Source organism: Theobroma cacao, chromosome 6 (genome assembly GCF_000208745.1).
Source record: "Theobroma cacao cultivar B97-61/B2 chromosome 6, Criollo_cocoa_genome_V2, whole genome shotgun sequence".
Classification (NCBI taxonomy): Eukaryota; Viridiplantae; Streptophyta; class Magnoliopsida; order Malvales; family Malvaceae; genus Theobroma; species Theobroma cacao.
Window position 1 is genome coordinate 20784823 of NC_030855.1, and position 25005 is coordinate 20809827.

Below are 25005 nucleotides of genomic sequence, written 5' to 3' on the forward strand. Positions count from 1 at the left end.
CCCATTCATTCACTTCATTCAGATCGTCTTACGGGCACGAAAAAGATTTGACTCCTTGCACCAACGCTTGAGTAATAGTTCTGATTCTTAATTGGTCCATGCTGTTTTACATCTTGGGCTAAGGGTGTCGAGGTTGTCCTAGACCTTCACAACGGTGAACGGTCTCATATGAGTTCAGTTACAAACTTTAGCCCTTTGGGAATCACACCATTGTAAGTTCTGTATATGGCGCCAAATGCTCCAAAACTTCCAACCTATCCGTAAAAAAAAAAAAAAAACCACATAACCCAGGAAACTGTTAACAGGACCCAGAACCCAGATGGCTCTCGTCAGAGTCCCCTCTTCTTTCCCTTCCATTCTCCCTTCAGTCTTTCCGAAGAAACTCTTGTCAGTTTCTTCCTCCTTTCCCATTTCTTGCTCTTCAAAATCTACTCCCAATCAAGTCAAAAATAATGATGATAACAGTAATATTGATAATCCCAAGGGACCCAAGAGATTGTCAGAGCAGTCTTCCTGGCAAGCCAAAGATTCAGAAGGGAGAGATTATCTTTACAGGCTTGGCAAAGAAGCTGATAACATGAACATAGCCGTTGGTGCTAGAGCTGGTGTCATTGATGATCTTTTTGCTGGGAATTTTCTTGGCAGAGACTGTAATTTTCCTCCCTCTTGCTTTTCCTGTTCTTCTATTTGACTTCTGAGAAATTGTTCAAAGACTTGAAATTAATTACCTTTTTTTTTTCTTTTCTTTATACCGGATGTTGTGTTTGATTACAGGCAGAAGGTGACGAGGTCATTTGAGTATCTACAAGGGGATTATTACATCGCTCCTGCATTCATGGTAAATATATATGTTTACAATTCATTGCATATCTTTGGAAAGTTGAGTTAAAGGCTGTTTTTTTTTTTTTTTATGATTCAGGATGATAAGTTGACTAGAATGTGATTAGCGTTAGAAGGTCTTGTTTCTGTTCTAAGCCAAATGGAATTAGCACAGTAAATTGTAAGTGGCCTTTAAGGATTGTAAATGAATTTTGTGGAATTCTTTCAATTTTGCTTGAAGTTAGAGATGCCAATGTGTTACATTCTGGACTTGTAGAATAGGACCAATAGGTAAAGTATGAAGATTGCTACATGATTTCATACTAGTTTCTCTCTTGTTCACGTGCTGCTTGTTATGTGATAGATTTATTTTTGTTTGCGTACATACATATTTTCATTCTACAGTTTCTATTTTTGGTCAAATATTCACTTCTGCAGCAATTGGCATATAATAATCTTTAATTCAACTTTACTATCTGGTTTGAATTTTCATTTTCTAGTTCTAATTTTGCTTTAAAATAGTTGGGATCGACATGTCTATATTTACTTTCGCCTAAGCTTCTGAGACTACTGCATCTGCATAGTCATCTACTTTTTTACTCAAAATGAGGAAATCACAATCTTGTTGCTGCTGTTATCTATATGGATAACTAATTGTTATTGCATTTCCTTTTCTTCCTCCTTTTTGTCTATTATGATTGGTCAGAAGCTAACATTACATTGTGTTTGCTTTTCTCATTGACAGGATAAAGTTGGTAAGTTCTATGAAATTGCACAAGGATGAGAAAATTGCGATGAATGATACAGGAGCAGTAAGGAATCTGGCAGAAATGAGCGAATTGTGCAGACCTTTAATTTTTCTGTTTTTAGAATATCCATGTAGTTAGATGTTAATTTTTTGCCATTATATGTTCTAATAGGAGCATTATACTACTAATGATGCTCCACTGTCATCTGTCATTGTTTACCATGCCATAATCTTATTATCTCTGGTGTATAATCTTCCACTTGCCAACCTTCTATGATTTTGCAACTCAACCGTGAGATTTTTATATAATGACCTGTGTAAATTTTGCCACTTACGAAATATATTTATCGTTTGTCTTCTTGCATAATAACTTTTTTCCCTTTTCTATTACTGCAGTATGCCACATCGTGAAGAACTTCCTTGCTCATCTTCTCAATGTGAAAATTCCTTTGATTCTAGGTCTATATTGAAAATATCAAGTTGCATTTTTTTTCCTTTGGTTGGAAAGGGGGGAGAGAGCTAAAAGCTTAGACATACTTGCTTGTCCTTAAATTTGTGGTCAGGGTTGGTTCATTTATTCAAGTGTTCCTTCTATATGACTCCATCCTTCTCACTGTTATCTTGATCATAATTTCCAGAATACTTATATTTGAAAAGAATATTTCCCAACATTAACTATTTTATTTTTTTTGCCAAACATTAAATGTCTTATGGGTTGCAGATTCTCTTTCTGACTTGTGTTTCTTACAAAATCAGTATTGTCTAACTTAAAACATTGGCATTTTGTCTTACAGGTATCTGGGGAGGAAAAGGACAAGGAAAATCATTCCAAACTGAACTCATTTTTCAGGCTATGGGGATTGAACCTGTAATTATGTCTGCTGGGGAACTAGAATCTGAAAGGGCTGGTAAGACAAGTTTCTGCTAGTGTGTTTCCTTCTTCTTTTTTCTTTTTCCTCGTCAAAATTATTGTCAAACATGCTCTTGATTCTTTTTTCTAAAAAAAAAAAAAACACATTTTAAACCTGTTATTTCTTTTTCTCAGGAGAGTTAATGTTTCAAAGAAATTCCATTATCTCTTCCAACATGATTTTCTACAGAAAAAGCAAAAAAAATTATACCCAATAAGTGATTTTCATTTTTCTTGCCTACAAGTTATTCTTTGCTAAGATAGATATGTCGAACTCTATCTTTCTCCAAGTATATCAGGAGATTCAGTCCATTTAGTTACTTGATTTATTCAATTATTCTTTCCTCAACAGGAGAACCAGGAAAACTGATACGCGAACGCTATAGAACAGCTTCCCAAGTGGTCCAGAACCAAGTTAGAAGCTTTACCACTCTCATTCTTGATATATGTATGTCTGGGTTTATGAAGTTTAATAATGCACTTTTATACTTATGGTTCAATGCGTGTGACATTAGCCTTTTGATAGTTTTATTTAATGTGTCAAAGAACATATTGTTCCTCCATTTTTTCTTGAAGTACATTGTGATCCTCTTGCATGATAACATGGGATCTTCATTCCAGTTTTCACTCATTGATGGTATGAAATAGAGTTGAGAAGAGCAGAGGGCATGAGGGGACAAGAGAAAAAGTAGGTTTTATCTTAGCCTAGCTTACTCTTTGTCAGGAATAAAATAAGTATTTAGTCTCTGGAGTTTTCTTCCCCTTAATATTTGAAGACTTGTACTTAAGTAGTACATTGTTACTGACAAAGTCTATTGATTTGAAGGATGGCTTATTAGCCACTTCAACTAAAGTCATTTGCACATGCTTGAAAAATTTTGTGAATGATCTATCAAATTAGATGAAAATGTCCAATTGAGATAGTGAATTCTATTTCTTCCCAGAGGAGAGTTGGACAAAAAAAAAAGCCTTAATATTTCACCATTGCATGGGCTCATACAGCTACCTATGCAGCCTTTTGATTATTGTAGATTTGTAGTGCTTCAACAAAACAAGCAGTCAATGTGGCTTTGTTGCCAGCAGTTCCTATACATCTAAGATTTAAATCAGGGAGGACATCTTCCTAGCAAGTTAGAAATTAGCTTCGAGGTTAAGCCATTTTATAAACCATGGTTCTCGTAGCGACTTGTTAAATAGCAGGAGAAAGAAGATTGGGACAGTAAGTAATTGCTTGTAACATGGGAACAAGTTCATCTGATTTTGATTTTGCAGAAGAGATTTACTTGTCAGAAGTCCTTGATGGAAACGAAGGAGGAGATTTACAGCAATTAGATGCCAAGTTTGCTGAACAGTTGCAGTTTTGTTATAACGTGTCGGGTCAGGAAACCCAACCGCTAGACGTGGTGAAAAAACAAGTTAGGAGTCGCCATCAATCGTCTTTTTTAGGTTTGATTAGTCACCTATTAACTTGGTTCTAATCGATGAAATCCTAAATTAATTTTTGGTCCGTCGAAAGAACGATAACTGGTCTACGATTTTTAGAGATGGGTTCGTGAGTGCGGTTACGCATGGCAAAGGGTTAGCACTTCCGTGGCGCCTGTTTCATGAACAGTATCAGTTAATCTTAAGTTATCCTATTGTAAACTACCTTTAATTTTATTCTTATATTTCCTTAATCTTTACTTATTAATTAATTTTTTATTATATTAGTTGATTGAAATTTTTATTCAGTTTCATGAATGCACATGATATAATCGTAAAATGATGCTATGATTTGTTCAATTTTAAATGATGAGATTGGCAATCTTTTATCGAGAAATCGTTCATAGACCATTTCAATGTTTTGGTGAAATCTCGAAGTTTTCCTCACCTAGAGATATCTCGGGAAGAACTCGTCTCTACGAGCTCTTTGAGGAAATCCCAACATCAAAATTCTCATCTCATTAACAAGATAAACGTGACATGCTATGACAGGACAAAATGATGATATCTATATGAACGCATTTATTAATTTAGTTGATTCGTTATTAAAGCAATAATATGTTTAATAATTTAAAGTGATTTATTATCTTGTTCATATATTTATTATTTATTATTATATTTTTTTTAATGTATATTATTTTTTTAGAGCTTTCTATTTAAATCTATATTCCTTAATTAACATTATGGATTAATATTTTTTACTTAACTATATATTTTATGAAATACACAATTAATTAATTTTTAATGGTTGAATTAACTTTATTTAGTGATGTTTGTTTAAGCTAATTAACTAATTACATTAATTTAGATTTAAATGCAATATTATGTAAATTTATTTTTTTAATATATATTATTTTTTAACAACGATTATTTGAGTTAATGAGTATTAGAGTATAAAGTTTAGATTTATACCGACGCTTCGATGAAAATCCGTCTTGAACTCCGCACCTAAGAAATTTACTCGAAAGAAGTAACTCTTTGTCCTTTTTAAGTGAAATTCTATTATAAGATGATCTTAAGATAATCGTTAAATTTTTATATTTATGGTTTTATAGTATGTCATGTTATTTATTTATTTATTTTTATTTTTTTATATAAAAAAGTTTGTATTAACATTTTATTTCTATTATATACCTAATTTATTTTTTTTATGATTAAATATACGTGTTTTCTGTCTCCTCTATCTTTCTCATTTACGCAAGTCTATTTTATTTTATTTTTTCTTTTCATCCTATTTAAACCATTCACATATTTTAAGTAAAATATTTTTCAATACACTGAACTAGGTCAATCCACAATATACTTAATTAAAACTAAATCCAAAAAATAGCCCAAAAAAGAAGAAGGACCTTCCCTTGTGTGGGCTCTATTTGACCCAAGGTGCAGCAAAGCCTTTAGGTGGCCTAATAGGAGGGCCTGGTGCTAAGAAAATATAGTGAGCTTGGTGAAATTTGGTCCACAATCTGCATATTCCCTCAAACCACCAGCGTTCCTCTCTTGCAACGCACCATTTGGTGCTAATACAATCGTCCGAAGACACCACAAAACGACGCCGTTGTTGGCATTCAAGCCCTAGGTATTTAAACCATTCCTTCCCCTCCCATATTTTCTCTCTTTCTCTCTCTACCTTCTCCCTAAGGGGTTTTTTTTTTTCTTTCTTCTTCTTCTTCTTCTTCGTTTTTTCTTTCTTTCTTTCTTGGCCCGCAGCTCTCCTTTCTCTCTTTCTTCTTCCCGGCGTCGCTCTTTTCTCTCTCTTTCCTTCCTCGCCGTTTCTCCCTATCTCTTTCTTCTTCTCTCTCCTTCCTTCCCTCTGTCCCCCTCGCTGGAGTCCTCTTTCCTCCGCCGACCGGATCTGGGTCTCCGGGGTCCAGCCCCTCCCTAGAAAACCCAAATCGAGAATCCTTCACTATCCACTGCACCTCTCATTTTTTGTGTCTCTTTTTTTTTTATCTATTTTCTGATTTTTTTGATTGTTGTGGATTGTGGTTAGGGTAGTCTGCTGGTAGTTTAGGATTTTTTTGGTGGCTGATTTGTGGTTTTTTGTTGTTTGAATTTGGTTTTTGTTTTTGAAAGATTTGATTTTTTTTATCGTTTTCTGGTCTTCCCCAGTATCTCCTATTGTTGAATCTGCCGTCATTTTAAAAGATCCGAATTGTTCAAAGTGCAATCATGTGATTTCACAGGTCTCCTGGTCTCTGTTCCTTTCTTTTTTTTGTTCTTTTTTTTTGTAAAATTTTAATTTTTATTATATTATTTATTTTTTATTAATTTTTATTTTATATATATATTTTTATTTGTGAATAGGTGTCTACAAGTTTCAAGATGCAATATTTTTTTCAGTCAAAGAAACTGGGTCATCCTCAACCTCAAGGCCGATGAATATCCGAGCAACCTCATCGATGCTCACGCCCAAGGCAAGGAAGTCTGCAACAAAAGCTGGTGAATCCTCCCTAAGTTTCTGTGAGATATGTGCTGAAAGAAAAGAAAGGCGTCAAATGTTCCCAATCTCGGGTTGCTCTCACTCGTTTTGTTCTGATTGCATTAGCATGCATGTAAGGACAAAGCTCGAGGGTAATATATCTATAATTATGTGTCCAGGGGATTGCAGAGTCATTTTGGAACTGGAAGCATGCAGGCCTCTGCTTCCTAAGGAGGTGGTCAATCTTTGGGAGGATTTACTATGTGAAGAACTACTTTGTGCAACGGGTGGACGACTTTACTGTCCTTTCAAGGATTGTTCGGCCTTGTTGCTGAATGATAACCAAGGAGAAGTCATCGCAGAATGTGAGTGCCCCTTCTGCCTTAGATTGTTCTGTGCCCAATGTCATGTTCCATGGCATCTCGGGATCGATTGTGAGGAGTATCAGAACCTGACTGAGGATGAGAGAGGAAGAGAAGACCTCATGGTGAGGAAGCTTGTCAAATAGAATAAATGGCGCAGGTGTCCCAGTTGCCATATCATAGTAGAAAGAACCGAAGGTTGTGTACAAATGACTTGCAGGTCAGTCTACGTTTTAAAATATATTCCTTATCAGAAACTTTGAATTATGCTTGGTTGCTTAGAAATCACTTACAGAAATTTGTGATATTTCTGTTTGAAACTAATTTCGTTTGAAATTAACAACGCTCGATGGGAGGGCAGGATTGAACTAAAAGTTCCCAAATTGATCCGAACCTCATTACATCAACCGTTAGCTCTCTGTTAGAGATTGGTGCAAAGCAATAGCTATTATAATAACTTTATCTGGGTAGGCTTCTTGTCTGATCTTCAAGCTTATTGGGCATTGTCTACGCTTGTGGTTGCAGATGTAAGTTTGAATTTTGTTATGCGTGTGGAGCAGAGTGGACTCAGGACCATGGTGGCTGTCAGAACCACTAAGAGACCAAATAAAGCATGAGAAGGATAATATAAGAATGTGAAAAAGCAGGTTGTAAAGTTGTTTTCAATCTTTGGAAGTGGCTCGTAGCATCCAAAATAGAAACTAGCACACAATTTGTCCTGAGAAGTTTGGTTGAGGTTACTGTTTTAGACCAATAAGCATACAATGTAATGAATGATTTGTGCAAAATTTGTCAGTTTCTAAATGTCATTTGGCTTTATTTGCTGTTATCTGAAAGTAATTTAAAAGAGAACTCTTTCAAATTGAGCACTCAACTAACTGCATTACTTTCTTTGATAAGTGAAATTTAAGTTAACGTATGAGATATATCCTGTTTCCTGTTTCGGGCTTTCACCTGAATGTATAACTTCAAGACATTATCATGGGATGAGATCTGAATCCACACGTCTTGATAACGAGGGCATTTGAAATTCACCTAATTACTCCACATCATCATTTTATAACTTGCAAACATCGTCTTGATAACGGCAGCCCATTCATTGACTTCATTTAGATTGTGTTGCGGGCACAAAAAAAGATTGAATCCGTGCACCACTTCAAGCTACTCCCTTAACTTGCAAACATCGCTTGAGTAATAGTTCTGATTCTTAATTGGTCCATGCTGTATCACATGCTGTATTACATCTTGGGCTAAAGTTGTCGCGGTTGTTCTAGACCTTCACAACGGTCTCATATGCGTTCAGTTACAAACTTCAGCCCTTTGGGTTTCCAAAAGGCTGCTGAAAAGGAGAATCACACAATTGCAAGTTGTCTGTTTGTGGAGCCAAATGTTCCAAAACTGCCAACCTATCCCTAAAAAAAAAAAAAAAAAAGGGGACCACATAACCCAGGAAACTGCTAACAGAACCCAGATGGCTCTCGTCAGAGTTCCCTCTTCTTTCCCTTCCATTCTCCCTTCAGTCTTTCCGAAGAAACTCTTGTCAGTTTCTTCCTCCTTTCCCATTTCTTGCTCTTCGAAATCTACTCCCAATCAAGTCAAGAATAATGATGATAACAGTAATATTGATAATCCCAAGGAACCCAAGAGATTGTCAGAGCAGTCTTCCTGGGAAGCCAAAGATTCAGAAGGGAGAGATTATCTTTACAGGCTTGGCAAGGAAGCTGATAACATGAACATAGCCGTTGGTGCTAGAGCTGGTGTCATTGATGATCTTTTTGCTGGGAATTTTCTTGGCAGAGACTGTAATTTTCCTCCCTCTTGCTTTTCCTGTTCTTCTATTTGACTTCTGAGAAATTGTTCAAAGACATGAAATTAATTATTTTTTTCTTTTCTTTTCTTTATAGCGGATGTTGTGTTTGATTACAGGCAGAAGGTGACGAAGTCATTTGAGTATCTACAAGGGGATTATTACATCGCTCCTGCATTCATGGTAAATATATATATGTTTACAATTCATTGCATATCTTTGGAAAGTTGAGTTAAAGGTTGTTTTTTTTTTTTATGATTCAGGATGATAAGTTGACTAGAATGTGTGTAGCTTTAGAAGGTCTTGTTTCTGTTATAAGCCAAATGGAATTAGCACAGTAAATTGAAGTGGCCTTTAAGGATTGTAAATGAATTTTGTGGAATTCTTTCAATTTGCTTGAAGTTAGAGATGCCAATGTGTTACATTCTGGACTTGTAGAATAGGTGAAGTATGAAGATTGCTACATGATTTCATACTAGTTTCTCTCTTGTTCACATGCTGCTTGTTATGTGATAGATCTATATTTGTTTGCTTACATACATATTTTCATTCTACAGTTGCTATTTTTGGTCAAATATTCACCTCTGCAGCAATTGGCATATAATAATCTTTAATTCAACTTTACTATCTGGTTTGAATTTTCATTTTCTAGTTCTAATTTTGCTTTAAAATCAGTTGGAATCGACATGTCCATACTTTCGCCTAAGCTTCTGAGACTACTGCATCTGCATAGTCATCTACTTTTTTACCCAAAATGTGGAAATCACAATCTTTTTGCTGCTGTTATCTATATAGATAACAAATTGTTATTGCATTTCCTTTTCTCCCTCCTTTTTGTCTACTATGATTGGTCAGAAGCTAACATTACATTGTGTTTGCTTTTCTCATTGACAGGATAAAGTTGGTAAGTTCTATGAAATTGCACAAGGATGAGAAAACTGCGATGAATGATACAGGAGCAGTAAGAAATTTGGCAGAAATGAGCGAATTGTGTAGACCTTTGATTTTTCTGTTTTTAGAATATCCACATAGTTAGAGGTTAATTTTTTGCCATTATATGTTCTAATAGGAGCATTATACTACTAACAATGCTCCACCGTTATCTGTCATTGTTTACCATGCCATAATCTTGTTATCTCTGATGTATAATCTTCCACTTGCCAACCTTCTATGATTGTGCATCTCAACAGTGAGTTTTTTATATAATGACCTGTGTAAATTTTGCCACTTACGAAATATATGTATTGTTTGTCTTCTTGCATAATAACTTTTTTCCCTTTTCTATTACTGCAGTATGCCACATCGTGAAGAACTACCTTGCTTATCTTCTCAATGTGAAAATTCCTTTGATTCTAGGTATATATTGAAAATATCAAGTGGCATTTTTTTTTCTTTTGGTTGGAAAGCGGAGAGAGAGCTAAAAGCTTAGACATACTTGCTTGTCCTTAAATTTGTGGTCAGGGTTGGTTCATTTATTCAAGTGTTCCTTTTATCTGACTCCATCCTTCTCACTGTTATCTTGATCATAATTTCCAGAATACTTATATTTGAAAAGAAGATTTCACAACATTAACTATTTTTTTTTTTTTTGCCAAACATTAAATATCTTATGGGTTGCAGATTCTCTTTCTGACTTGTGTTTCTTACAAAATCAGTATTGTCTAACTTAAACATTGGCATTTTGTCTTACAGGTATCTGGGGAGGAAAAGGACAAGGAAAATCATTCCAAACTGAACTCATTTTTCAGGCTATGGGGATTGAACCTGTAATTATGTCTGCTGGGGAACTAGAATCTGAAAGGGCTGGTAAGACAAGTTTCTACTAGTGTGTTTCCTTCTTCTTTTTTCTTTTCCCTCGTCAAAATTATTGTCGAACTTGCTCTTGATACTTTTTTCTAAAAAAAAGAAAAAACACATTTGAAGCATGTTATTTTTTTTTCTCAGGAGAGTTAATGTTTCAAAGAAATTCCATTATCTCTTCCAACATGATTTTTTACAGAAAAAGCAAACAAAAATATACCCAATAAGTGATTTTCATTTTTCTTGCCTTCAACTTATTCTTTGCTGAGATAGATATGCCGAACTCTATCTTTCTCCAAGTATATCAGGAGATTCAGTCCATTTAGTTACTTGATTTATTCGATTATTTTTTCCTCAACAGGAGAGCCAGGAAAACTGATACGTGAACGCTATAGAACAGCTTCCCAAGTGGTCCAGAACCAAGTTAGAAGCTTTACCACTCTCATTTTTGATATATGTATGTCTGGGTTTATGAAGTTTAATAATGCACTTTTATACTTATGGTTCAATGCGTGTGACATTAGCCTTTTGATAGCTTTATTTAATGTGTCAAAGAACATATCGTTCCTCCATTTTTTCTTGAAGTACATTGTGATCCTCTTGCATGATAACATGGGATCTTCATTCAAGTTTCACTCATTGATGGTATGAAATAGAGTTAAGAACAGCAGAGAGCATGAGGGGACAAGAGAAAAAGTTGGTTTTATCTTAGCCTAGCTTACTCTTTGTCAGGAATAAAATAAGTATTTAGTCTCTGGAGTTTTCTTCCCCTCAATATTTGAAGACGTGTACTTAAGTAGTACATTGTTACTGACAAAGTCTATTGATTTGAAGGATGGCTTGTTAGCCACTTCAACTAAAAATCATTTGCACATGCTTGAAAAATTTTGTGAATGATCTACCAAATTAGATGAAAATGTCCAATTGAGATAGTGAATTCTATTTCTTCCCAGAGGAGAGTTGGACCAAAAAAAAGTCTTAATATTTCACCATTGCATGGGCTCATACAGCTACCTATGCAGCCTTTTGATTATTGTAGATTTGTAGTGCTTCAATAAAACAAGCAGTCAATGTGGCTTTGTTGCCAGCAGTTCCTATACATCTAAGATTTAAAGGAGTTCATCGGTGCTTTACAGAGATTGAAGAAGGCTAAAGTTGTTCCGTTGCTGTAGAAACCAGTACTATGTCAGACTTATTAGTAGAGAAAACAGAACAACAATGACCATAACATTGGGCGCTTGCAATTATCTTCATGTTATTGTGCTGATGGATGTACCACATCATTTTTAATGAGTTTCTGCCATTTTTCTGAATGCACGTTTGTTTGAATTTTTTCTGAACTAATGCAGGGCAAGATGAGTTGTCTGATGATCAATGACATTGATGCTGGCCTTGGTAGATTTGGTGAGCTAATGGTTTCCTTGAGCCAAAAACCTTGAACTGTACCCAAACATGCCTGATTAAGTTATATTAATTCATTTGATAAATAAGTTTTTTTTGTCTTTTTTTATTGGTTAAAAGTTCAGTTATATACTGATTCATAATAATGACATTTATATAATTTTCTCATCTTATCTAGGCAACACTCAAATGACAGTCAACAATCAAATTGTCGTTGGAACCCTAATGAATTTGTCAGATAATCCAACCAGAGTTAGCATTGGACAAGATTGGCGAGAATCAGATATAACAAATAGAATCCCTATCATTGCCACTGGGAATGATTTTTCAACCCTTTATGCTCCCTTGATTCGTGATGGAAGGATGGAAAAGTTCTACTGGTAAATGATATAATCCAGAATACAGAGCCCCTTCCCATCCCTTTTCCCCACTCGCCACCCCTCAAAAGAAATAAAAAAAAAAAGAATGAGTACTTTGCCTTGAATTAGATCATAGTGTTTAGATAACTCCAATTTATAGGAGCCAAGTGTCTACTGGCGTATATAGACACGAAATGTGTCTGCCCCAATCAAGGCACTTATCCATATTGCTTGCATTGATTACTTGAACAGCATCTATTCATGGTAGTTGTGAAAATTATTTTTTTCTCAACCTGCTTAACACTTTTCCACACTTCATGTTTATGTGATAAATTTCATTTTCTCATTCTTTGCTCTTTTTCTTTTGCATTCTTCCCTCGTTTGTGATTATAAATGGCAACAAATTAAATTGTATACTTTCCTTTTATAGAGACTCTGCTTTTACTTAAAATGGAATTTCTCCGAACAACCAGCAGAGTCACTGTCATTTATCCCTAAAGTTTTTTTAACAAATGTTAAATGTTTATGAGCAAAGTAGTAGTAGTTTGGCTTATTACAGTTTATTGAAGGATCCATTTCAACTTAGAGTCTATGCTCTATTATCAAAAATTTTCCATAGTTTAATTGAATCTAGATTATAGAATATCAAGTGGTATTATACATGGTGCTTTATTGATACGAACACATTATGGTTTTGTGGTGGTTTAAAGAATTATCATCATTCTCTAACATATCATTTGTGATACAGGCAGCCTACCCATGAAGATATTGTGAACATTGTTCACCGAATGTATGAGAAAGATGGCATATCTAAGGATGACGTTGTAAATATTGTGGATAAATTTCCCAATCAGGGTATCTTTAGCCTTCATGATCTCCATGACTAAATTTTGTCACTCCTATAGCACATGTATAGACAGAACAATGATGACATTGGATTTAATCATGGATTCCCTGTTCTTGCCGGCTTAAAAAAATATGTTATTTATTTATTGAATTTTTTCCATTTTGGTTATTGGACAGCCTTGGACTTTTATGGAGCTCTTAGGTCACGAACATATGACAGGTCAATTGCTAAGGTATATCTCTCTCCAGTTTGGTGTGTAAGGCACTGACAATCTATCTGTAGACTTTCTTCTCATAAATGATTCTCATACCTGAATTGTGCAATATTATTGCTTTTACCTTGCTGATTATTGCTGAATATTGTTGGTACAATGCTACCATGTTGGAAAGGTATCTAATACTTCCATCCTGTTTTATGCTATCAGTCCATATGGACATAAATTTCTCATTTCTTTAAAGCAAACAAGTGATTTTATGTATATTCATCATCTTACTCCTTTTCCATTACAGTGGATTGAGGATATTGGAGGAGTTGAAAAACTTGGACACAAGCTGCTCAGACGAAGAAAGAATGAAGAACTCCCTGTATATACTCCTCCAAAGGTTGTGTAATGAAATCACAGATCATCTAATTAATTTCCATTCTAACCTGTTAGAGACAATTCATATGCTGTTAACAAAGTTTTCAAGTAAAATTGGTTATACATTTATGATACCAACAAATGCAGTGCCAGTTTTCTTTGAATAACAACTAAAGACAACATATAGAAATAGAAGCAAAGAAAACTCCCAAAGAAATTGCATCTTCTATTCAGTTGGTGGAAACATTTGTAGAAGCTAGTGATTCTGTTCTATTTAATTAAAATTAAGTAGATTTCCCTTTCCAGTCTTTTGCTAATCCTTGACTTTTGATTGGTACTTTATATTAACGCATCTTGATACCTATTCCGAGAGATGGTGTGTAGTAAGTTGAAAGGACCTAGGCTTGAAGCTTGCATACTTCAATTGAGTTTTTCTGCTGTCTTCAATGTGCAACTTGTATGATTAACCGGACTCTATGTTTTGTTGAACAGCAAACGGTTGAGGCTTTACTTGAATCAGGATATTCTCTTCTCAGGGAACAACAGCTAATAACGGAGACTAAACTTTCAAAGGAGTACATGAAGAACATGGATGACTGAACAGTAGTTTTGTGTTTTTTTGTCTCCCTGGTGTTTCTGGTTATGGATATATGGAACTTAAAACTTCCATTTTGAAAAAAGGATATATTATGGGATTACACTGATTTTGGCTTTCTATTACCTCTCTGTCAAGTAAGTCCACCATTGCAAGATGACAATTTCGCTGCAAGTCATGTGATTGCATCTTTATTTACTTGCCAAATGTCAATCACCATGCTTTTAATATCAGGGTAATTGTAGAGTTACTTCAAGCTATGCTAATAGTAAGAAAGCTAACCGACGGCTAGGTCATTTTGGTGTGATTAATGATGATTGACTAGATATGGTGCAAAAGTTTGAGCTCATGCCAGACCTGTTTTCGGGGTTCACATGGCCCAAAAAAGTGAAGGCCCTTAGCAAGGCTGTGACAGCTTATCATTAAAATGGAAGAATAATTCTTTGTCTTATGATAAATTGTTGTGAACCATGACAAGAATAATAAAATGTATATAATTGCAACAAAAGGAAGAATGGGTAGTCGATGTGGTCATTCCCAGCCACACCTGAGCCATGGTACCTAGCTTATCTCTGCTGATCCAAGGAGAGTCACGAAAAAGACTCTGAAAGAAAAAGTGCTTCAAAGTTTCAAGGCTAAAGATCACAACATCAAATGCGACACGATCTCTGTGACCACATAGTAGAGGAGGGCGTAATTTTGAGCTGAAGAAGCCAACAAATTTACAAGATAAGAGGTTTTTGTCAATGCGACAATACATTGTTTGGGAGCATTTGCGGATCTTCATTCTGTAATGCTCCATCCATATGTTGGTGGGAATTCCTTAATTTCTTTTGGTGATTGAAATATTCGTCAACAAAGTTTGATATTATTTTTCTTCTTATTAAAATGGAAGTGTGAGGTTCGGAAATCCATGCCATAACTCCCAAAATACACAATTAATAGACATGAAGAGAAATACTTGAACCTCCTTTGATCATGTTGGTAAAGTAAAGCATGTTTAAAGTTTGAACCCACCATTTCATTTCAGTTTAACTTAATTGCCGTTCCTTAATCATGACGTAACCTATCCTAATCATCCATCTAATCAGATGTTTATGTCATGTAAGCAATTCTGCAAAGGAAGAAAAGGGCTTAATTTGTACAATGACAATATTCTTTTCCATTATGTTAGTGCTAAGAACAATCCGGTTGAATAATCGAATCCGATGCATAGTTTTGAACAGCTAGCCTAAAATTTCCCACTTCTACCCACTAAATCTTGGCACTGAAAGTCACCCACTTTCGAAAGCCTTGGAGAAAAAGGGGAAATTGTCAACTTTTCTTGTCACTTGGACATTCCAACAGCTTCTAGAGATGTTTTATGGGCAGAGCTTTGCACTGGAATGGGGACTAAACTTGGTTGACAAATGGCAATGCTTTAACCAGGAAAGTAAAAGCACGAAACTTGCTTCTTATCTTGTCTAATTAGCTTTGAACAAAAGGCATATAAGGTATGAACATGATAGAGGGATTTTGATTCTATTTTTCTTTATTGGAGAATTCAATTTTTTCTTTCGTCACGTCACATTAACCATTTAATATGATTAATTACTTTCAATTTTCAAATAAACCCAATAAAAAGATATTAGAAAATTGTTTAATAATTGGAAAAGGTTGATTTTATTTTTTATTTTTATCTCCTCTGATTAGATAAGTTTTGCTAGGATAGATTGCGTAGAGTGATGCTTGGCATGCTGTGGCTGTGGCTCGGGTCGATTCTATTTTTCTCATTCAAACAATATGGTTGGTTTGGATATGGCATCTCAGCTGATGCTAACTTTGCATTTCTGATGGATGGGATTCTGCCTTTTAATTGTGCTATGAAGGATTACAAGACTGCTTTCACACCCTTCAATTTTTATTTTGGTTGACATTATTGAAACCAAGAATACTCCCAATAAAGTGAAGGTGATCGGTTAATATGATTTTAGGATTGACTCCATTGAAATTCTGATCTGCAACTTGATGAGAATTATTCTTGTCATCTCTCCACCCATTTGGCCTTGAGGTTGACTTTAATTGGCTTATTACGTTTCTTTTCATTTCTAGACCTTTACATGGGGATCTCGTGGAAAACATACACCCAGAAGAACATCCCAACAAATAAAGACATGCATTCCTTGCAGACATTGCATAAAGGCTGCTTGAGCTTAATTATGGTATATATATATATATAGATTTGGGGATTAAAAAATCAATTTCAAGTTTTTTTTTTCTTTCTTTTGGTAAGAAAAAAAGTCAGGGATGGAATCTATGTGCCATGACCTTTTCATAACTGCTTTTGCTTCCTTAGCTCTTTATTTCTGCATATTTTGTCAGGGCCTCCCGCAGCCCAAACCAACTACAGCAGTCTAAATTTGACTAACATTTTTATTTTATTTTATTTCAAACGGACAAACACTGTTCTAATTCTAAGTTTGGAACAGCATATGAAGAAATTTGAATTATTCAATATCTTATAAATTAATCATTCCCATGTTGATCACATGAATACCTATTACTACTACCTCAAATAGTCCATCCAAATCAAACCTTAATCATTACAAACAAGACAAATTAATGGCTTAAGGATTATTTTATATGTATAACTTTAGTAGTGTGTGTATATGTATATTCTTTTGAAATGACCCACAAAATAATTGTTTTATACATTAATAAACGGTTATATATATAAGTCTAATTTTTAATAATATTAAAAAAAAATTATTATTTATATTGACATGATATTTTATTACTGATGTAACATTGAATATGATTATCTGTTAATGATGATGTAACATTTTTTATTTATTTCACAACATTCTTTTCAATAGTTTAAATTATGAAGCACAGATAGTCAATTTTTCTCTGTCTTATAACACTCTTTTCCTTAATCTTAAAAACTTATTTATATTTATGATTTATTTATGTTTCAATCCTATTTAAAACCATTAGCTCACATTACATAATTCCATGTCCATAGTTATAAAATCCATGTCAGTACTTGATCATGTCATATCGACAGTATCACTACATCATTCATGAAATGCCATATCATTATTACCATGTCATCAAATTCAATGTCATATTGTCATGACCCAAATCTGGGACCATGACTAGTGCAAGGATATCGATTAGAGTGATTCTCTTAATCCATGCAAGCCTAAAATAAAAAATGCTCACATGTGCCTCATGGGACTCATCACCATGGAATCATATGCAAAAAAAGTATAAACATGATTGTAGCATATATCAGAAAATACCATATCAATTTGCACGCTTACGTGCCCATAACGTCAATGCAACAGACATCATAATCTAATGTATAAGCCATTCTGTGACGAATACAACGCATAAGTCATCTCATGGCAGTTATCTATAATATCAATTATTACGTGACATAAACAAAGTTATAATTTATAATAGTTAAATATAAACACTAGATTAGACCAGCGGAGTACGACTCAAAATTAAAGGGTTGAAGTCTGCTGGGTGCCATGACCATGACCTACCAACACTAATTGTAAAAGTAGCTCTTACCAAAAGACAACGAGCCAAACAATCTATTGATTTGAAATAACAAGTGTATCTTACATGTGTGAGTTCTAAATATCTCCGTAAGTATATATGAGAAAGGGAACAAGTTGATAGGGTAAAGTATTTATGAAAATAAACTTTTAGAAATAGGCAAATAAACATTTATCAAATGTTTGCAAAACCAGTTTTTTCTAGCATAACTATAAATCGAATCCCGTTTCTCTAAGCGACATCATATAACAAACTCGCTTTTTCTAGCGTATCAAATATCCACATGATCTCCAACTCATTGTCTTTCAAATGAATCAAGGAACATGTGTCCATAATAACTCCAAGTCTACTAACTTTCAAACGATACAAGGATAACAAATGTTTTAATAAAATATAGTCTAAAAAATGTTTCACAAATCTTTAAAATAAATTTTAAAGTTTATAAACCAATACAATTAATTTGGGTGAAACCAATTATTAAAACTCAATTTAGAAGTGTTTCAAAAACATAAAAGAGATTTACATAAGTTTGGTTCTAAAACAAATTAACTTTTTGTTTTAAAAAACCTTTTAAAATTGTTAAACTCAAAGTAAACCTGATCTATTGATACTTTGCTCAGAAGTATCTATAGATTTGCATGATTTATCGATAACTGAAGAACATCTATCGATAGATGCTAAACAGAATGCAGTTTAAAGATTTCTAGAAGCTATCTATCGATATTCTTAAGAAAGTATCGATAGTTTTGACATAGAACCTAATTTTTCAATTGAGAACTCATCAATAGGTTAATTGAGCAAAAAAAAAAAAAACCCTCATCATTAAAACCTCAACCAAGACTAATAACCATCCATAGTCAAGTAATCAAAGTTCAATCATCAAAATAGACAACATCCATAGTCTAAATCCAACACATTAGACATTAACTCAATTAAATGTGGAGCACTAGCCGAGAACAATCAAATCACCTAGTGTCGTCACACTATTTAGAACAATCCATTGCTTATATCTGACAACCATACATCAAAGGAAAAACTATGTTAGCTACCAGTATCCAGCAAGTCTCCAGCAAATGTTGCCATCAACTCAAGCTACAAATCATTATGCACAATGACTAGTGTCTACTATCACTAGCTACAAGTCCTTATCCCAATAAGCTCCACCAATCACATTACAAAAAATCCAATGTTCAAAGTTCATTTCAATCAAAAGGTGAATTCAATAACCAACATATCATAGAGGTTGAGACATAATGAAATCAAGGTCAATCAACCAAATTAATAATCTCATAAATAAATGACTAAAAACACTATGGTCTCATCAAGGAGAAATTGTTTCTCATATCAACATTCAAAACCATCAATCATAGATAAATGAGATGTTTGAGATGTTAAAACTTTGAAAGGCTTGTTCCCCATGTTCAAAACTATGACATAGTAGACTTATATACATAGTCTATAGTTTTCATCAAAACATATTTGTAAACCATTGTTCATATCACAAACTCATCAAAATTAATTTATATGCAAAGTTGTAGAATAAGCTTGCTTAGTTATATTAAATAATTAAAAACGTTGTATACCTACATCAATGAAGCATGCCTCTTCTCTAGCACATTTCGTTGAACACTCGATTTTCGAAAAACTCAACTTTTTTTCAACAACACCTATTCACAAGGTTTCTATCATAAATACTAGGTTCTCCAACAAAATCTTAGACTAATAATCATTTATTATACCACAAATATTTTTCAGCAATCCTTGAATCTACAAATCAGCAGTTGCTCCAACTTTAACTAAAGGATTTAAACTACCACTAACTAAAGTTGATAGCAACTTTACCTTGGTGAGCTTGAGAGTTCCCAAACCAAATCAAATACTAAGATTTCATAAACAAAAATGAATTCCCAGAATTCATAAGTTCAACAAATCAAAACCATGAGTTTAGAGATTTAAAAAGATGAAACTTTACCTTCCAAAGTCTCAAAAATCAAAATGTGAGTTTGAGAGTGACTTTGAAATGCTTCAAATCCGTAAATTTGATAAAGATGAAAGTTGAGAGAAAAAAGAATAGAAAGTGGTTGGGTTCTTAATGAAAACCACATTTTTAGCCAAAAAAAGTAAAGTCGGATTTTTAAATGAGTATGAAAAGAGAACGAAATAACCTCTCTTTTTTTTTTCAAGTCTGCGCCTAATCTATTAATAGATTAGATTTGCCTCAAGTTGTTATCAATTGATAAATTTGTCCAATCTATCAATAGTTATTTTTTATAAACCTTTTATAGATTTGATCTATCGATTATGGTCCATAAAGAAATTTTAAAGATCAAAACAATCTCATTTGACCCCTAAAGATCCCCATCCTTCAAATAAACACCTTTGATTATCAAAACATGAAATTTTTATATCAAAATAGTTTAGAATTTAAGTTCAAAAACATTAAAATTATAGTTCACCGAGTTAGGTTACAAATCTAACCTAACTTAAGAAATGAGGTTTTATACATGTTAACAAGAAAATACCATATCAACACAATCAAACGTCATATTAGTGTAGATAACAAAAAATTTTTAACACATTAAACTAACATTGTCATTTTTGAAAAGTACATGGACTTAATTTTAACAAATTATTATATAAATCTACTATTTTGATAAAGTATAGGGCCTAGTTGCATAATTTGACCATATATATGATACCCATCCTTTTAATTTGGTGTACTTCAAAACTTTCAATCAAATCAAAGCTGAAAATTCAATAACGAAACATGAAATTCCACAATGGATTTTCAAATCAAAATCTGGATTCATAAGTTTCATTAGTATTTAGTTTGATACGTGGCCAAATTCATTTAAATCAAGTTATTCATTCACAAGGATCAATCCCACCATTTTTATAAATGAATACATTAATAATTAATTTTTTTACTTAAATAATTTTTAATTACATAATAAAAAGCAATCATTTTTCATTCTATTAACCTCATTGTCCTCCTATTGTTGTGATTTCAAATCTAAAATTTTTAAATTGATATTTGAAATTTTAACGATTTATAGATTTATACATATTATAAAATTGTTATGGTCTATACATAGGGTAGATATAATTTAATAATATCCATGTAGCCAAAGCAATAAATATGGAAGAAAAGAGTGATGATTATTAACAAAAAAAAAAGGAAAAAGAAGCCAAAAATGGATAACCATTAGCCATGAGGACCACATGAGAGAGTGACAAAGAAAAATGGGGCTGCTTAATTTGTTAAGAAGGTTGAATCAGGTGTGAAGAGCCTTCCAGACTTGAAAAGTTTGCAAAAGTGACCTAGCCCACCACTACTTTTTTTTCTTTTCTTTTCTTTTATTTATTTATTTGGTTTCCAAGTTGAAGTTGACGAAACCCGCACGGGAGCCATAAGCTCACCATCACATTCATAGCCTCCATTGGTTCCATAAATAGAACAAGTTCAATTTTTTCAAAAACGCTTTCAATTACAAAGCCAAATTATTGGAACAACTTGGTCTCTTTTGCGTTAATGAGGGCAATGGATTTTAGTTTTACTTTACACAAACCTTATGCAAACATATCATTAATTAAAAGGAAAAAAATTTGATCACGTTTTAGATTCAATAAATAAAAATTATAAATATGAACCAATGCTGATGAAATCTTGTTCTAAAGATTGAAACAAAGTTTATGATGTGAAAAATAAGTTGAGTTACAATAAAAAAAATTTCATTTCAAAATCATTATTTTGATTATAATATGTTATATTGTTTTTTTTTTAATTTTTCCGTTGATAATACCTTATATTGTTGTTTATTAAGACTTAAAGTGCAAAAGTACTTGACAGAATATGAAAAAATAATATTTTAAAAAATTAAATTATTTAATAAAATTTAAATAATTTTTTATTATTTTATTATACTCAATCAATGTCATATATTTTTATTTTAAATCAAATTTATATAATTGAATTAATTAACTTAAAATTTAGATAAAGAGGGAGTAGTGTTGTGTCAAATCGTAAGCTTGATAATTGTTTGATAAATATGGGTCTATTTAGTGACAGGAAAATAAATTGTTGAAAAAAAAATTTTCCATATATAATATTTTATAAAAAAATTTAATATTTTTTATTATTTAAATAAAGTGTAAAAAACCCTACCTTCTTATTATTAGGCATAATTTCATATGAATCCATTAGCATTAAAAAAACAGCTCATCCCAAAAATGTAAATAGCATTAACCACCGTTAATAGAAAATATAAAAAAACTAAAATATCCTTTCTTCTTTATTAATTTAAAAAATTATTATTGTACAATTTAAAAAAAAAAATTCAGGAAGCACTAATCGATGCTATCCAACTCACTAAAGGAAGGGTGCATTAATGGATGCTCTCTAGGAGACGGGAGCACCAATTAGTAATATTTAAAATTAATAAATTGTAAAATTATCCTTTTAATATTGTCATATCATCAAACTAGCGAAAACATTAATAGTTGAAATTATGTGTCCAGTAAAAAATATTATTTTAAAATGGAGTGTTCATTTCAAAAACTAATAAATCCGTTTAGAATTTCAATTAAAACGTAGAGGATGAGATATTTTACCCTTAAATAAATTATTGAAAACATTTTCTATTATTTGGATCATTTTGTAGAAAATATTTTTCACCATCAATAATGGAGTTGTTTGGATGTTAAAATGATAAATAGGAATAGATTACAAAACAATAGTACCATTTGGTTTTCACATTAAAATTAAAAATAAAAATGAAAATAGAAAAAATCAATAATAATATTTTCCAAAGAAGCTTTGGAAAATAAGCTCTATTTTTTCTTTAAAAAAAAGTTCCATCAAATCATTATCATAACACTCTAAGAATATCAATATTAATCAATTATACAAAACATCCAAAACCTATATTTATAAATATGTATTCATCAAATAACTATCATTAAAATATTTTTTGTTATAATTATTAGTAAGATTTATTTAATTTATAAATAAAAATATTAATTGCTTTGAATGATTTTATTAAATAATATATTTCTTTAATTTTAATTGTATTGAATAATTTAAATATTAATATTTATCAAACTTATTCTGTAAGGCTTAGTATAAGAGTATTTTTTTTTTATTTTTTGAACAATGTCTTACACCTCTTAAAGGTATAAGACATTTTACTTGATCAAATGATGTTTTTTTCATTAACTTGTAAAATATTTTATATTTAAAATAAATTTTTTATTTTTTCAAAAAATATAAATTTTTAAAAAATATTTTACGTCAAAATAAATAAACCTTTATATAAGGAAAAGAAACATCATGCGCTAGCTTTCCCCCTCAAAATAGTCAAGAGGTCTTGGAAAAGGATAACAGCCAAATATGAGTCACCCACCACCAAACCAAAATAATTGTCGGTAGAGACAAAGATTCTCTTAATGTTCAATGTATTATATTAATACTAACATATACTAATATATTCACTTTGGTGGATACCATCAAATATTGTTTTTCTACGAGTAGTCGTTGATTAGACAATGAAAGACTAGAAATTGTCTACACCTCCAATTCTCTTGATGTTACAGCTCAAATTTTGGACGAAATTTAGGCCCATATATCAACTCATGGCATAAAAAAACCATCATATTAAAGTTATTCTAAAATCTTTGGCTTCGGGTAAAAACAATATTGTTTCAAATTGGTTGTCTACAACTAGGAGTTCAAAAGATTAGGTTCATTGAAGCTGTCGATAGCAGACAAGGGAGGAAATTTCTTACCCTCGTCACCAAAAGAGTAGTGAGAAGAGGAAAAACTTACTTGATTGGTTTGTTTTCACGTGAGGAAAACAAGAGGAATGGCACGTTCAACTTTGAAGAATACTTTTCCAATCAACTGAAAAGAAAATAAAAACCCTTTTACAAGTAAAGTGATTGATTTTGGATCTAATAGGCGCCAACTATTTCGTACAGTACTTGTTAAAAAAATCAAATCAATAGTAATTATGGCTATTAGAATCAATGCCAATTTTAGGATTATAAAGTTTTTTTTTTCTTTGAGTTATGCTGGATAATATATTTTTGGACGATAATATCTTTTTTAAATTTGAATTTTTAACATAAAATGGTCGTTTTTATGTTTGTTTAGGTTAATAATTAGAAATTCTTACTTAAATTTAATTTAATTTGTCATTAAATGTATAAAATGAATAAATAGAAATAATTAATCGTAGTAAATTTAATCTTTCAATATCAAAGATTAAAATTTTACATTAATTAATAGACACATAACATTTATTTATGCTGCCGGGAGATAAGTTATGCTTACGTAAGATTATTTTCTTCTTCATAAAAATTTTGTTTTTTATATATTTATTGTAGTAGATTTTCTAACACCTCCCCCGAAGGTAAAAGTCTATTCAAAGCCTTCCCCAATAATATGAATCAAAAAGAAAAATAAAAGAAAATGGTTTGATGGTTTTAGAATTTAAATAAGACGAAGGGGATATGGTCAAAAAGACAAAAGAATCCTATGATCATACATGTCCCAATTCCACTGGCCAAAATCTTTGTCAAAATGAGATCAGGCACGTTTGATCATCAATCTTTTTTCATGCCATATCCGTTTTCCTTATTAGCTACGTGGCCAAGATGCTTGCCGACACCAACCTTTCCTAGCCAATGGATTAAAAAGCAATTTTAATTTTTTTTAATTTCTCAATTAGTTTTTTCCTAAAAAATTCAAACAACTAAACCGCCCACCCCCAAAGCACTCGATTGGACAGAATTTGAATTCACCTATCAAAGTTTGACGCGTTTTCAATGCTTAACTCAGATTGTAGGGTAAGTATCAATCAGTGTAAAGCTAATTAATGGTCTCACCTTTTATAAATCAATATTGAATTTAACAACTTATTATACTCAATCATATAAGTAAAATTTTAAAACAATATTTTATTATTATAAAATAAATAATTAAATATTATTAATTAACTTTAAATTAAAGATGCTTGGTAAATATGAGCAGAATATAAAATCCGACTATTCGATTAATTTAATATCAATTGCATGAAAAATAGGAGATACGCCCATCTAAGAGACCTCTTTTCAAAATAAAATGAATCCCGACATAAAGCAAAGGAGATAAAAGGTGAAAGAGAAGGTCCAGTTAAGATGAACCACGTGATGCTTTTTTAATTTGATAATAATGAGGATTTTTGAAGAAGAAATGGCTTTTATTTTTTTTTTATTTTTTCACTTAGATCAGGCATATGCTTTTCTCTTTGTACAGTTCGTTTTGTTCCCTAACAAATGTACAAAAACA

General features: G+C 32.3%; 1 protein-coding gene, 1 long non-coding RNA gene and 1 pseudogene across 2 annotated transcripts; all 3 read left to right on the forward strand.

The window, feature by feature from the left end:
• Window positions 180–2871, forward strand: LOC18596336. Its single transcript, XR_001928517.1, has 6 exons — window positions 180–650; window positions 775–838; window positions 1565–1574; window positions 1964–2026; window positions 2362–2475; window positions 2830–2871. It is a non-coding gene; the product is annotated as an uncharacterized LOC18596336 (long non-coding RNA).
• LOC18596337 lies at window positions 5723–7592 on the forward strand (annotated as a pseudogene).
• LOC18596338 (ribulose bisphosphate carboxylase/oxygenase activase, chloroplastic) lies at window positions 8178–14254 on the forward strand. The gene is made up of 12 exons (XM_018123349.1): window positions 8178–8542; window positions 8645–8730; window positions 9442–9451; window positions 9841–9903; window positions 10240–10353; window positions 10709–10770; window positions 11697–11751; window positions 11927–12128; window positions 12856–12962; window positions 13131–13186; window positions 13464–13556; window positions 14027–14254. The coding sequence occupies exons 1-12, from the start codon at window positions 8212–8214 to the stop codon at window positions 14132–14134; spliced, it is 1287 nt and encodes a 428-aa protein (XP_017978838.1). The 5' UTR covers window positions 8178–8211; the 3' UTR covers window positions 14135–14254.

Coding starts and splice junctions, on each gene's coding strand:
- LOC18596338 (XM_018123349.1), top strand. CDS start 8,212: ATGGCTCTCGTCAGAGTTCCCTCTTCTTTCCCTTCCATTCTCCCTTCA. Junction 10,354..10,708: donor ACTAGAATCTGAAAGGGCTG/GTAAGACAAGTT, acceptor TTTCCTCAACAG/GAGAGCCAGGAAAACTGATA. Junction 11,752..11,926: donor TGCTGGCCTTGGTAGATTTG/GTGAGCTAATGG, acceptor CATCTTATCTAG/GCAACACTCAAATGACAGTC.